Genomic DNA, 15568 nt, shown 5'->3' with positions numbered 1-15568 from the left:
GATGTATGCCGGAGAATGTGCTGCACATAGATGCACTGTGGTAGATGGCATAACTTTACTGCAAAGCACTTTGAGTCATCATGACTGAAGAAGTGCTAAAAATAAAAATAGAGACCATTTGCGATTTAATGTGAACTCACAAGGATTCTGTAACAGTCTGTCACACATCCCAGGTGCATTAGTTAAAGTTAATTCTTGATTTAATCTGTGATTACGTTCTGGCCAGCCGGGGAAATAAATGCTGCGGGGGGTCTTGAATGTGAAGTGACAGGTTTGAGATCAACAACAGCAGTTTTTTTTGTACCAGACATAATAATATAAAAATATATTTTCCTTTATAGCTAACATTGTTATTAGATTGTGTTTAATCTCAAACTCAAGGTGGCAATTTTCGCTAATAAACTTCATCCGTTGGGACAGGTTGTGTGGAGCAGGAGAGGAAATCATTAGAAAACGATGAAGCACTTCCACCTCCAGATACAAAATATTTTGCTGACTAACATGGTCATTTATGAAATTTGAATGTTGTAAATAATGAATTGTTTTGCTTATAAGATCCTTTTTTACAGGTAGAACTAAAAGCAGTGATAGGTCTGTTTTATCCAGGTGACCCAGTGAATCATGACAGTGAACCAGCACGAGCAAACCCAGTCAAACTAAAGTGAAGCAGCTAAACGCGACTCAGACAGAAAAGGTCAAATCAGCCGTCTGTGGGTTTTCCTCATCAAGCTCAGGAGACAGTTCACTGACAGTAGAGGTTTGTGTATTTCACCTGGCCTTTGCACATGAGAGGTTTCACATGTGCTCACCCTTCTCTCTCTGCCTTTAGCCGCCAACTTCTTTTTCCTACTTCATAGTTTATTTTCCCCTTTTGCACCATTCAACACATCCTCAACCCCTTAGCCCTAAACAATCTGTATTGTCTTAACCATGTTGTTTGTTTTAACCACATTTAGTTTAATAAATTGTGCTGTTTCAAATTATTTCCTACATGGACCTATTATGTTTCCCCACACGAGCCAGAGAAAGAGAAGTGTCGGAAGCCATTACTGAAAGAGTCTTCAGTCTTTGTTTAAATGTGTTTTATATCATTTGTTTCCGTATCCTCCAGAGTGTGGAAATACAAATGTCACAGATAAAAGTCTTATAAGGACTCGATGTTGATCAAATCTTAAAATCCTCAGCTCGTTCTGCTCCGGAGCTCGATGTTCTTCCTCTGAAATCCTTCAAGAATATGTATTTCATGTTCTGTGATAAAATCTGGTGAAATATTTTATCATAGTTTTGCTGTTTTCTGATTCTTTCATATCACCCCCCAGTGAAAAAATGTTGTATCCCAGCTCGGCTCTCATTCAGTTGACTCAATGTAAAAAAAATGCTGCAGTGCTCTGCAAGAGCATTTTTCTTTTTTTTGATCCGCTCCACGATATAAGGCTGCGTTCTGACTTGACTCACTGGGCAGCGGCACAACGGTGCATTTTCGGAAAGCGTGCTGCTGGCTACCTGATTACCATATTCATTGCAGGGCTTTAATTAATCTGACAAATGCAGAGGTAAGAGCTGCACACCCTCTGCTGCAGCGGCGCAGCCAAAGCTCGCCTGAAAGCAGGGAGATAAAAAGAGTGCGGCGCGGCTCCTGGCCTTATCTGCTTTGTGTTCCAATCAGCCACGTTATTAATCATTGACATTAATTAGAGCCATTAATCATGCTTCAGAATAGATGTGTCTGTGTTTGGAGGGCGGGATGGGGATAGCACTGGAGTGTTTCAACAGGCTTCACACCTCCCAGACGCTCAGATACATTTGACTGGAGTGGTGCTGCTTTCTATGATTAGTTGAGAACAGGCAGGACATGATTCAACACTGTCACTGGAAACAAATGTGGCTTGTAAAATGAATGTTTTCCTAATGTTCTGGTCAAGTGAAGCCTTAGAAATACATTTTGTTGCAATATCCGAGCACACGCACACATTCGTTACTTTCCTTAAAGTAATCAATAAAAAAACTATTCATTTTGTGAAAGCTCATGAATACTCAACACCATTGTCACATAATCAGTAAACCGAAAACAAGAATTTAGATGATCTGCTTCATGATAAATAATTTCAGTGGAGAATAGACTGGGCAGATTTCTGTTCGAGCAGCGTCCTCATTAAACTGACAGTCCCAGTTTACTGTAGTGGAACTTACATCACTCAGGATTGTGAACGCTTCGGTCAGAGCTTCGCCCAGCAGCCCGATCCCTTTGGCAAACAGCTTGTCCAGATGTTCACGGAAATGCTGACAGATAACAATGAATGTAGGAGACCAAAAAAACAAAACAGCGGTTTAAAACATTAATCACACAAATTCAGAATGATAAAAAAAAAAATCCATATGCATTAATTACATGTCAGGTTGAATAGAGACTCACGTCTTTATTGGTTCGGTCGGCCCGCACCAGCGTGCCATTCAAACAAGGCTCCACATAGTGAATCTCCTGATTATACTGAGGGAATATAAAACATATTTAGATAAAAGAGAATTTAAGCCTCAGCCCGAGTGTCTCCTAAATATCTCAAATTACAGAAAAATGTGACTGAGATGAGGATATAACTTAAGTTTAGGTAAAACTCACTGCAATTATGTTGAAGAAGTCGTCATCTCCCAGAGTGTCTAATATGGAGGAGACGGTCTGTCTGGCAATGGTCAGCCTCAGTCCTTTCATACTTCCACTCACATCCACTAAGATAACCACATCCTTTGGAGACGTTGCTGCCTGGATATACCTGTGATACATCAGAGTCAGTTATACATCAAATCCCAACTTTTACCGTAGTGATAATAATTATAATTTGTGCAACAATCTTTTCTCCGGTGTGTGGAGGCTCACCACTTTCGATTTCTGCAGTCGAAGCCGATGACGCCGTGTTCGTCTGGATGCCACTTCACTCCTGCAGAGAAGATTCAGCAAAGAAAGATGGAGTTTCGCATTTTAAACTCGGACACACAGGATATTTAATAATAAAGATTAAAGCAACTAAATTAAAGTTTTTTTCTTTTTTGACATTTTTCTTCTTATCATGATCAGTGTATTTTAAGTTTTAAACATACACAAAATGCAGAAATACAGCAGAAACATCAAAAAGACTGTAACATACCAATCACATCAAACACTATCATAAAAAACCCTAAATGCAAGAAAAATTATCCACAGTTTTTACCTAAAATATTTCCTACATAGCACCTTTTATCCAGCATTAAGAGGCCTATAGTCAACTGCTCTACATATAAAATATAACACTGTTACATAAACCCCAAACTTGTACATGGATCCATCCACTGAGAAACTTATCTTTTCAATCTTAATAAAAACATGAAAGGCTGCAGGCCAGATTGTCTCATGTAAACGTTAACAGCATTTTAAGCCCGAGGGGGTCAAAGTGATATTTAGAAACTGGAGGCAAACATCACAAGCACATTCCATTTTGGATCTTGTAGAATAAACTATATAGTGTATAAAAATTGTGCAACACAAATTGTATGTGTTAACAGGATGAGTCTCTTGCGATTCTACTGTATAGACTCATTATTGCCAGAATTTCTCCTGTAACATTTACATTGCCTGTGTATTGAAAGCCTGGTACAGTTTATTCCTCTGAGTCATTGACCTCCACTGTTGTCCAGAGACCATTAAAAAGACATCAGCAGGCCAAGGAGCAAGGTGTTCCTTCATTATGATGAACACACACACTGTAGTTTATCTTGAGTGCAACCACACATCCACCATCCAGCAGCAGTATATACAAACCAGCGCAACACATGTGGCAAAGAATACCCCATGACAAGGAAAACTACATTATTACCCCTGTTATAGGAAAGGTTGCTGAAATCTATATGCACAGTTGTGTTGACGGATATTTTTGTCCTTTTTAAAGAGTGAAAGAAGCCTATCCTTTTTTAATTTTTTGAGGTTGGGACATTTTCTCATTCATGGTACTTAAGTAAGAACCTATAAGCATAAGAGGAAAATGTTACATGTTGGGGTTATTTTTGGTCTTTCATCTAATTCGTCGACAAGAAATAAAAAAATTTAATAACATTTCACTATTTTTGTGTTCAATGCAGGTAAAATTATTATTTAACCTGAAAACACATCTATTATCATTGATAGAATCTGTCCCAAAAAGCCCAGAAGACTTTGGTGTGATTTTAGCGTTTCAATGAGAGTGTCTCTCTCTCATCTCTCCATTATGCATTTCTTCTTATAAATTAAACATATATACACAATCTATATCATTAGTTTCATTTTATCTCGGTAGCTTCACTCCAGAGAGCCGGGTTTCACATCTGTGATGGTCTGATATCTCTGAATGGATCCAGCAGCCACACAACGCTCCTCACTGTGGCTGAAGGTCCACGCTGCCAAATGCTGATTAATTACAGTCCGTATATATGCATCCTCTCTGATGGTCTGTAAAATTACAACATTAGCCAAATCACCCTTTTACTTCTCCTGAATCATTTGTTCAGATTTTTTTTCTCTACTGCGCTGACAGTTGATAGCTCCCATGGGACGGCCCTTTCTTTATACACACACACACACACACACACACACACACACACACACACACACACACACACACACACACACACACACACACACACACACACACAGAAATCTGAAATGGCAGCACTCACCAGGGTACTGCCTGAAGAAACCCTTGGCGCTCCCAAAGTACTGCCAGATGAGCGTGGGGTCTTTCTCAAAATTATCAACAAACACTCTATTCAAGGCCTCGGACCAGTAAACTCCGTTCACTATGTCAGGATCTGAGGAGGACGAGGAGGAGGAGGAGGGGGGGGGGAAAGAGACAGGCCAATGAAATGGTGATCATGGTGATAATGGTGTTCATCCTGGACCATCCTGCACAGTGCACAGTTGACCTTTGTACCTTATTGACCCCCCAGCCACAAAGAAAAAGGAGATTTAGTGCCTGACTCCATCATCCCCTCCCCTCCTGCTGCTGGACGAGCCTCCCTTTGTGCTGCGAACACGGACTTATGGAGAGTCCATTACAGGCAAACAAAAGCAGCCCCGGCGACACACTGGGAGAGGTGACACACTCTGTTATACAACAAGAAAAGACCCAGCAGCTTCCCAACGAGCAACATCTTTCCCGGCCCCGCCTCCCTCAGCTCTCTTTCTGAAGTCGTTGAATTGTGTGCTTTCTCTTTCAGCCTGGACAGCTATCGATCCACCCCGAACTCCACTTCTCCCAGACGGTAACACTGATACAGCCTCAGCCACCATCCCTCTCCCTTTCACCTCTCACTTTCCTCCCCCCCTGTTAAATAGCCCCACACATAATCCTGTCCTCTGGCTGCATGGTCCCTCACCTTTGTTGTACATGTTGGTGGGCACCTGCACCACGCTGAGGCTCAGGTTGACCGACAGGTTATTGAAATGGTCGTTGGGCTCCAGGAGGAACTCTGCGCCGAGCTCCACGTTGTTGCCTTCCTCGTCCACCTCGTTGATCAGCACAGCGTTGAAGTATTCATACTGAGGAGAGGAGCGAACGTGAAGGATGTTAGAGACACTGCAGCTGCAGCAGGTGTAGTCGTGCATGAAACTCAAAACTATCAATTACAAGTACAGTTTTCATCTTCACAAGGACAGTCTTGTACCTTATTTATCTTTCTGAATCTGCCTCACAAATACTCACATGGCCATGTACACTGGATGCTTTCTGTTGCTTTATTGGTTCCTCCTGTAATTACTGTTCATTATGAGATCCCTTGCTTTTAATGATTTTATTGCACAGTATGTGACGGGAGACAAAATCCACAGTCCTGACTCCAGTGGCAGATCTAAGATTTTTCTAAATCAGGGGCCATAAAGGGGCCACAATTTATGCTGCGTGATCAATAATATGTCCAACATCTATGTTCAATTCCTTTTTCAGTGATGTGCAAATTGAAGTCCTCCCTAGGTTTACTGTTTGCTCTAAAACTTTGAGCAAAGCCAGACTTCATTAAATATATTTGGGAAATTGTTTCTTATTAAAGCACATTATGTACTTCAAAAAAACGTAACAAATTGTCATAGTTATGTTAGTTAGTGATTAGTGTATTAAAATAAGGACTACAGGCAGGACAGGGGAACTTCATCGGCCAATCGGATTTCAGCTTGGGCCAGTTCCCTCTTAGTTCCACCCCTGGATTTGCCCCTATACCTCACTTTAATTTTTTTTATAAAATTCCCTTTTTTCCAGATTTGAGGGGTCAGTGATAGTAACAATAAGGGGTTACCATTATAATGATGTATGTAGTCTACATATGTCGTCACAATTACAAGCCATGAGATAAGAAATAATAAAATAAGACAGCTGACTTGTTAAGAAGGATAAGAAGAAAATAAAGCAAATGGCACAATAAAACTGAACATTTCAATCAATTTCCTATCAGCTACTAATAGTTTTTTTCCACAATATATAATTACAATAACATACCATCAAAAAGTAATACACCTTCATATAGTTTTAAAATTGCACAAGCTTGTCCGAAGCAGGTTAGAAGCATTTGGGTTTCAGCCTCTTGCTCGAGGACATTCCAACATGTGAGCCTGAGCGGTAGATGAGGAATTAAAGGCTGTCTCGCTCGACAGCCTGAGCTACACCAACTCTTAATTAACAGCCATTAAGAACATGACAGTTTGGAAATTTCACGTCAAAGTTTAGTCAGCACCATTTTTTCCTAATGCCTCCATGTGTGAGAATGTACATGAAGTATTGCAGTTGTCTCTGGTGTCTAAGAATCTGCCCGGAGAGCTTCACGGGTGCCAGAGAAAAGTCGGGCCTTTCTTAAGTGAAACCCAACAGTGCGTCTGTCCTGTCCTTCACTCCCTACACTGCTGCACGAGAAATACTTCATCCCGTCTGAGCAGCTTCTCTGTGGCCTCTGGTCCCTCATTGTCTGCGCGGAGAGAGAGAACGAGAGGGGAGCGGCGGAGGTAGAGAGGGGAGAGATGGGTGATGGACTCTGCAGCATCACACTCGGGGGAGGCCGCGCCGGCATCACCATCAAGCAGCCCCTGACAGCTCATACCACGCCTGAGCAGCTCTCTGACGAGCTGCGGTGGGGCGGAGGGGAGGAGAGAGCCGCAGAGGGCGGAGGAGAAACGTGCACCCTCAGCAGAAGTGATGGTGCTGTGGAGAGGCACGTTAACCACCGGGGTTATTACTGAGGAGCAGGCCATGGGACACTGCAGCTCTCCGAGACGGCCCACTGACTCTTACAACACTGCAGTTATCTGGAGGCCCTGCAGCAGAGACCAGCCCTTCACTGCAGACTGCTGGGCCTCTACTGTAGAACCAGGCTCCAGTGGGTGGAGGTGGTGGTGCTACTCTGAACCCTTTAGGTTTAACAGGCCCTGTTCTGACACTACAACTAATATCATCCTTCCCTGATGTTATGATCACATTCTTCACTAGGAAGATTTTTTTAAAGATGTTGTTTGATTAAATACAAAGGAATTTAATAAAATAGACTTAACTTAAAAACATCTGCATTATTATTTTACAACCTTCTAATCAGTAGCATAAGAATGTAAGCATTGCTATGCATTTTATTATGTTAGGAAACTCCCATGGTAAAAATGTAATCTCTTCATTTAACATTAAAAACTACAGAATCCGACTCCACAAAAAATGACTAAATTCAAACGTGTTTATTCCATTGGTCTGCACCTCTTTCTTATTTAAAATGCTAAAACAATAACCTCATGAGCCACTACATACCTTCCTTACTCTGATAGTATAATAGAGGCGTTTTCTAAGTTCACATAAATGTTAAAAACCTGCACTTATAATAAATAAATATTACAACAGATACATTTCTGAAAAGCCCAGTTTGTGCTGCACCATCAGACCTGATCTGCACACCCTTGAACCGCAGACACCCGGGTCAATGCAAAACACCCGACTGTGCTGACACCCAGCAGCCGAGATAAGGGCGGCGGGCTTATCTCCTCGTGGTCATTGAAGTGGTGCATGAAGAATGTGCGGTGTCAGAAGAGGCGAGCTCGGTTAAATGATGCTACAAGGAGTAATATTATAGCATCACATCATTACAGCAGGTGGATATTGAATTTTTTCTTATTATTTTCTTATACCCTTGAAAATGAAATTTCAGTGATAGGCCTGTGCTGTATGGCCACCAATAACTGACACTAAAAAAGAAGAATACAAGAATTGTAATAATTTTTTCCTATGCTTTATAAAAGAATACTTCTAGAGTTGGAACATTATTTCTCTCTAGCAAAAAAAGAGAATAAAATAAAACTTAACTGTGATAATTTGATAGGAATTAATTTAGCGTAATTTTTAGATAACCATGTCTTCAAAATATATGAAGCATGTAATTAATGCCAGTGTATTTTACACAGTGAGTCCACGATAACGTTAATTGATCTGCAAATTGTATATAAAGTGTATTTATATGAAGAAGATTGAAACCTTGTTTTATTAATAGCACTTTAAATATAATTTAACAAAATGATGCACAGACAATATATAAAATAATAAAATAAACCTTTAAATGGAACTGTCATTATGTTTGTAGATCTGTTACAGAAGTGCAAAGAAGAAACGTGTTGGTTAAAAAAACATTTCCTTAGAAACTCTCATTTTCAATAACCTGTGTTGTTACAGACGTGTGGGGGGGCGGAGAACAAGGTGACTGAAATGTGTTGGGATGATGTAAATGCTTATATTAACTGTAAGTGCTGCCGTTGTTTCAGTGGTGTTTTGTTGCTCCAGTGCGTTTCCAATCTGGAGCCATGAGAGTGAAACAATGCGCCGCGTAAAAGTGTTCAATTCATCTTAGTCCACACAGAGAGAGAGAAGGGGGGGGGGGGGGGGGGTAGAGGGTGCAGTAACAGACGACAGGAATGCTGCATTACCTCTGCAGAGACTCAGGCAGCTCTCTGCGCAATGAGAGTCGCTAAATTATTTCCTGAGCAGATTCTGGGGACATGAGCGGATCCTGCAAGGTGTGATTAAAATTAAGAAGTGTCCAAATGATTCTCTGAACATTAGCCCATGTTACTGCAAAGGCTTGAGCCACTGAAGCATTAGATATCTGCAGAGAAATTCTACACATTTCATCCTGCAGCTCAGCCTGTGGCGTCTTTGTCCAACAGGCCCGCAGTGTTCTTTACAGCTTCTCCGTTACTGTACGTGAAACTCACGTGATTTGCTTTTGGAGATTTCTTCCAGTGAGTTATGACAGCAGGGCGCCGCAGCCTTCAGTGTGTGAGGCTCAGCTTATCAAAGGAACATTATGAATCACAGCGCTGACAGGGCATCAGTGTGAAGGACGCAATTAAAGACTTTTAAGGCCTATTACCCTTCTCTCACCTTGCAGCCGCGAAAAATGATCCAACCCGGTCTGACGCAATGACACATTTTTTTTAACAGTTATGTCTTCACTTTTCTTTTCTATTCTTATTTTTCCTCTCACCTCAAGGTCTGGATTGTCCTCGTGTTGATGGTGCGCTTCCTCCGCTGCCTCCACCAGCCGCTGAGGAGGGAAACGATCGGTCAATAAGAGCACTGCTTTTACGCACATAATTAAAAGGTAAACAAACAGTTTATATAAATGTAGAAACCACCATTTCCCAATGTCCTGTATAAACCTTATATAAAAATGCTACTACGGGGATTTCAAAGTCTGCCACAAACTTCCCAGAAGGCCTCTATAGAGCCACTACTCCGAGGAGTTTCTTTTACCCTCTGCTGCTCTTTGATTTTCTCAAACTTTGCGCTGACGCTTGGTTATTTCCACATCTGAACGAATGTCAGCCCACTGGAGGACCACAGCCAGGGCGTACAATACAATCTGGGTGAAATCAACATTTGCTGCCCAAATGAGTCTGAGTCTTTCCCCCCCCCTTGTCATTCCAGGACAGAAACACGTATGTAGAAAATGTGGGCCATCGCTGTGCGGGGTGCAGGTGTGTGAAATGACTGATGGAGGCAGAACGGGGGGGGGGGTGTTCCCACAGTACACAAGCAGCAGTAACGGTCTCTGGTCCCTCCCGTAATAACTCGTTTCAGGAAAATGTGCTTGACTCTGTGTTTCTCACACACTCCGGTCACTCTCGCCTCCCGTAGCCGAGCGGATATAATTAACATCAGTCACATCATGTGTCAAAATAACTGCAATACAAACACAACGCCGAGCCGCGGTGGCCACGTTCAATTGACCTTGTGGCGCAGAGATCTCATGTCGTCAGCATCTGAGAAAATAAATAATGCCACGGAGGAAATGGGAAGTTTTTCTATTTCTATTTGCTGGTGCGTAATTTTCACCTTCAACGCTTTATTAAGGTCAAGGTCTCATTTAGCTCTTTATATCAAGAGCAATAATGACGTCATCGGTTGTTACGCATGTGCCGTTGAGACATGAGAGTGTGTTTTTATTTATTTTTTTTATTTGTAGGCCAAGTCAATTGCTTTCACATGGTAGAGAAACCAGGTTTATTAAATTAAGCACCCTCCTGCCGGTGTAATTTATGGAATTGGTCTGAATTGTCACCCGCATGGGATCAGGCTGGGAGAGATAAACGTTATCATTACCCAGCAGTCCCTGCGAGGTGCAGCATTAAAATGGTTACAAGCTCCCGAGGCTGCTGCTGCTGCTGCTGAGGCTCTGACTCTGACTCCAGCTCAGACCTGGACTGAAATAAACTAGATGCAAGAGCTTGTTCCAGACGAACCTCTGACACCGGCAACCAGGACAACAATCATCTTTGAATACAGAGATCGTTAAATTACATGAGCTCAGAAATTAAGGTAATGCCCTAATTCCAAATGGATTCATTGGACCATTTAAGTAAAATAACAACAATTATCATACATCATTAAAACATCATTCAAAACATAAAGTTTAAAGAAAGGTAAATATTACTGAGGTGCCAAATAGAAAAGGTAAAAAGACTAATGCACTGAGAGCCACTGGATGTTACAACAACTGTACAATAAGAGCTATTAGCACAGTTAGTGAATGAAACAGGCACACTGCACCTCAGTAATGAAAGGCTTTAGAAGTGTAGATATGTAATCCCACCCCTGATTAAAATAACAACAGAGAGTCGGTTGTTTTTCCTTCGGTGAACCATTAGTTATAAATCCTCTATATTTTATAAAGCATGTTTTCATCTTGATGACCACACAAAGGGCTTTACTGTACAGTTTTGCCATTCAGCCATTCACACACACACATATACATATGACACTTTATCTGTCATCACTAAAACACTGATGGCAGGGCAATTTTGGGGTTCTGTCTATTTGGCGAGTGAGACTGGGATCAAACTTCCTACCTTCTGGTTAGTGGATGAACCGCTCTACCTCCTAAACCACAGGAACCCCAATATCAGAACAAAGATCCTCCCTCAAGACAAAAATGAAAATAAAAGCAAATACAACTATTCTCCATCTCTGATGCTCTCCCCCACACCCTGATCATTTGAATACAGTCCCTTACCCCTGAAACAAAATGAGAGAAAAGACAACACACATATCCTTTTTCAAACCAGATGTTAACTCACCCGGGTGGCCTCTGCTTTTTTGCGGAACATCTCCTCCATCTTCACAGCCAGATTTTTGACCAATTTAACTCCATCAATTTCTTCAACTCGGACTGACTTTTCCAATTCTTTATATTTCTGAAAAAAACACACAGAAAACAACCGTGTGGCATTGACACAGAGGAAAACTGAAAATCCCATGACACTAAAAAACATTATGGAAGTTTATAGGCAATTAGCTCAACTACATAATTAAAAAGAAACATAAAATAAGACATAATTTCATCACCTCAGGGGGTCTTAAAACTTTCACTAAATTCTAGTAAGTCAAGGAAAAAAGAACACATATAGATAACATCTTTGTTTATTCGTGTGCTCTGCAACGTTCGAGCGGACCACTGCTCCACAGAGATTGGGAACTGCTAAACGAGGCGTCTGAGCCTTCACATGTTGGCTGACAAGCTGCAGCCAGTCTCAGATGATCGGCTGATAAAAGCCTCTGCAGCACACAATGATTGATCGTCTTTATCTGGTCTCAGTCATTGGCTGCAAACGCCGCGTCTCCCTCCCTGATTGGCTGGAGAGGGCCCTGTTGGGTGGCCGTTTGGGAAGGGGGGGGGGGGGGGTGGGCTCTGGAGGCTATGCATGGTAAGAGGGTAATTGAAATGGAGTCAAAGCACAGGAGAAAGATAATAATGTGTCAAGCTCGGCTGATTCTGGGTAATGAAGTACACCTCTCATCGTGCTGATTCTGCTGGATGCACAGGACCTCCAGTGATACAGAACAAAGCCCGCCACAGCTCCGAGGAATATAACGTTACATAATCCCACACCTGCCCAGCCGCACACCCACCCACACACACACACACACACACACACACACACACACACACACACACACACACACAGACAGATGATGAAAACAAAAGCATGTTCCTCTCTCCCTGTCCAGTCAGCCACATCCCACACACACACATGTCCCACAACCTTATCTAAAAATAAACCCAAACCACAATGGGCTCAAACACATGACACGTTTTGTGCATGGAACGCACAAAAAATACACACACTTCAGTACATGAGGCGACAAATTACCTACTGAAAGGAAGAGTGTGGGCTCGCAGTGGAGCAGAACAGTTCATTTCACGCCTGTCCTCCTCGCCTCAGCACCCTCAGTCCCCCAGTCCCCCTCCTCCTCTTCCTCCTCCTCCTCCTCCTGACTCACAGTCCTCAAGTCTCAAGTGGAGGTTAAGCCCCATCCATCAAAAGCCCTGATCATGATTATTGATCGGAGTAGTGACCAGTGCAGGAGTGAGGTCTGCCTGCCAGCGGCCGCCTGACGAGCCACAGTGTTTCCCCAGTTTGGCAAACAGTCTTAGTGGAAGCGAGTAATTCATCATAAAAGAATCTAATGATCAGCCTTAATGAGAAGCCCCTAACGACCCGTCACTTCCCTCACAGCTCACTGCTTTGTGCTGACTGGCTCCGCACAGCTTTCTGCAGACATGCATCCATGAACAGGAGCATGGGAAAAGTGCTTACACACATAAAAAGGGAAAAATCTGCAAAAAGTGACTTTGAACAATGATACAATTCAGATTTGAAAACAAAGAGGAGAAAGGGATACATTGGTTTTCAGCTTCGATCACACGTTTGCACTCAAATCTTGAAATGAATGAAGCGTCACCTCAGAGCAGGGAGGTCCCAGGTTTTGAGCCTGGAGCCGTTTTCTAAACGCTGTTTGAATGCTCTCCCCGTGTTTGCGTGCATTTCCTCTGGGTGTTCCGCCTTCCTCCCACCCTCCAAGACATGCAGTGGAGCCTTTAGAATTAATCCTGCTGCTGCCCTTCCCGGAGGCGATGGGCTCCGAGCTGGAGTTGGTCCCGGGACGTGGCGCTGTGATGGCCCATAGCTCCTAAAGCAGAGGGAAGACGAATGAAGGGAGAGAAGGAGAGTTACAGACAGATTGTCTCATCTGAAATGCATCTATACATCATTGATGAGAGCAGATACACAGAAACCACTGTCCACTGTCATATGGTGCAATAGATGTAAATATGTTGACGATAAAACGTGAGTGTTGGTGCTGTAGTTTGTCCTGTTCTAGAAATGCATCATTGCACTGTGTCTCTAGGGAATTCTGTAAACACCTTCAGCACAGTGCAGTCGAGTTTGACACCACAATGACATCTTCAAACCATAGATCTGAGTCAACAAGCAAACAGCGGATATAGATCATTGGAAAGTGGACATTTTTGGTCATGTATGTATCACATTATGTATGAAATGACATCTGACATCTTACAGTAGTATACATTTTTTGCAGCGCTCAGTGTATTCAAAGTCAGCGGTGGTCTTTTCACTGCATTCTCTAACAAACAAAACAATAGTAATCAAAGGCAACGACACATTTAAGTCGATAACCTAATTTAGAAGCCGTTTGGCAGCCTGCTGTGTTTATGATGCATGTGCACACGTGCAACATCAGGGACCCTGTGGGTTCGTTGTTTTAAAAACTCATTCAGTCACCAACTCTCTACTTCAAGTCTAGTGCAGGTCGCATTGTTTTAAAATTACTCTTAATTTGTCACACTGCATTCTGGGGAAACATTGTGTGAACCAAAACTACCACAGAGCTGATGGATATTTCTTTCTTTAAATGTGGTGCATCTCCAGTGTTATAATAACTTTTCATGACAGCATCTAGTGTTAAGGCTTGTGCAGTTTGCGGATATGCTTTTGTGCCTTGTCTCTGTATTTTTTGTTCTTTTCTCTCATTCTGTAAAGCACATTTTTCCATAATGTATCCTAACGACATCATTAGACATTGATCCATTTAAAAATGCCAAAGGGTAAGAATGAAATGTCTCAAACCACATCACACACATGCTGTCTATTTCCCACATTTCCTACTGTACCGAGGCACATGAGCGTCACACAGAGCGTGTGCCGTATGCACTGTATCCCTGGACACATCACTGCAGTGCAGTTTGCAGCATTCACACAGCGGAGCTTCACCTCCAGCTGTTTACTTCACACTCTCTGCTCTGGTCCTCGTGCAGCAGTTTACCATTTATCCACCTCTGCCACCTCCGACCACCTTCATAAGCCGCATGCTTATGAACACAGAGCACACCTCTGCCATCAAGTGGTCACACATGTAAATCTACTGCCCTAGAATATCGCTCATCCTTTTTCAGTTTTCACTTGTTCATCATATCACCGCCCCTATACCCACGAACCAACCCCACAACACACATTCAATTTGTCTCCTGGTCGCTTTCTTATCCAGAGGTTGAAACTCTTGACTCCAGAGAGTTGACTGGAGAGATGGGATGAGAGATGAGGAACAGAGCCGTGGTTAATGGGCCGTATCAAGTACAAACACATGTGCTCTCTCTCTCTCTCTCTCTCTCTCTCTCACACACACAAACACACTGAGACGCCGGTATCCTTCTCAGCCAGTCTCCTCTAGAACAACGCATCAGCATTCAGCTGCGACACCAAAGTGTCTCTGCAGTCATTAGAGAGGGAATATAGCCTTACACCGTACGATGTGTGTAACTACATGACCGTCAGACAAAGAGACAGATCTGTGGTGCCCAAACAAGGCTTAGAAAATAAGAAGAGTACCTTCTGCAGTAACTGGGATCCAGAATATTTTGCAGAAATTGATTTAATTTCTCCACCAAATGCTGAGGCCCAGAGCTTTACCCTAAAAAAAGACACAAAATAGACAAATAAATAACACTTCAGCCAATAGATTCACAGATATCATGGACAAATGCAAATTATAAATGTAAAACAAATATGTGGAAAAGTAACAGACTGACTTACTTTTAGAAATAGAAATTATTGCCCAGACTTATTGTATTTATTGAATATTCCATGCTCTCAATCCAATCTGCTGTCTCAGCATTTTATGTTTATTCATTCTTCTTTTTTCTGACATGATCCATCAACATAGATTTGTCATGGCCCAGTGGTTCGGACCAG

General features: G+C 42.3%; 1 protein-coding gene across 1 annotated transcript in view; it reads right to left on the bottom strand.

The window, feature by feature from the left end:
• The window catches only part of cacna2d3 (calcium channel, voltage dependent, alpha2/delta subunit 3), a 33723-nt gene that overhangs the window by 16556 nt on the left and 1599 nt on the right, over positions 1-15568 (bottom strand). Inside the window, exons 2-10 of the mRNA XM_053435202.1 lie at positions 15206-15287; positions 11594-11710; positions 9502-9561; positions 5380-5542; positions 4681-4812; positions 2873-2933; positions 2618-2768; positions 2414-2488; positions 2191-2280 (exon numbers count right to left, since the gene is read on the bottom strand). Of these exons, the coding sequence (XP_053291177.1) occupies positions 2191-2280; positions 2414-2488; positions 2618-2768; positions 2873-2933; positions 4681-4812; positions 5380-5542; positions 9502-9561; positions 11594-11710; positions 15206-15287 (931 nt within the window). The remainder of the gene's footprint in view (positions 1-2190; positions 2281-2413; positions 2489-2617; positions 2769-2872; positions 2934-4680; positions 4813-5379; positions 5543-9501; positions 9562-11593; positions 11711-15205; positions 15288-15568) is intronic.

Source organism: Pleuronectes platessa, chromosome 2 (genome assembly GCF_947347685.1).
Source record: "Pleuronectes platessa chromosome 2, fPlePla1.1, whole genome shotgun sequence".
Classification (NCBI taxonomy): Eukaryota; Metazoa; Chordata; class Actinopteri; order Pleuronectiformes; family Pleuronectidae; genus Pleuronectes; species Pleuronectes platessa.
Note: the sequence above shows the minus strand (reverse complement) of the source record. Positions and strands in the feature narration are given on the sequence as shown.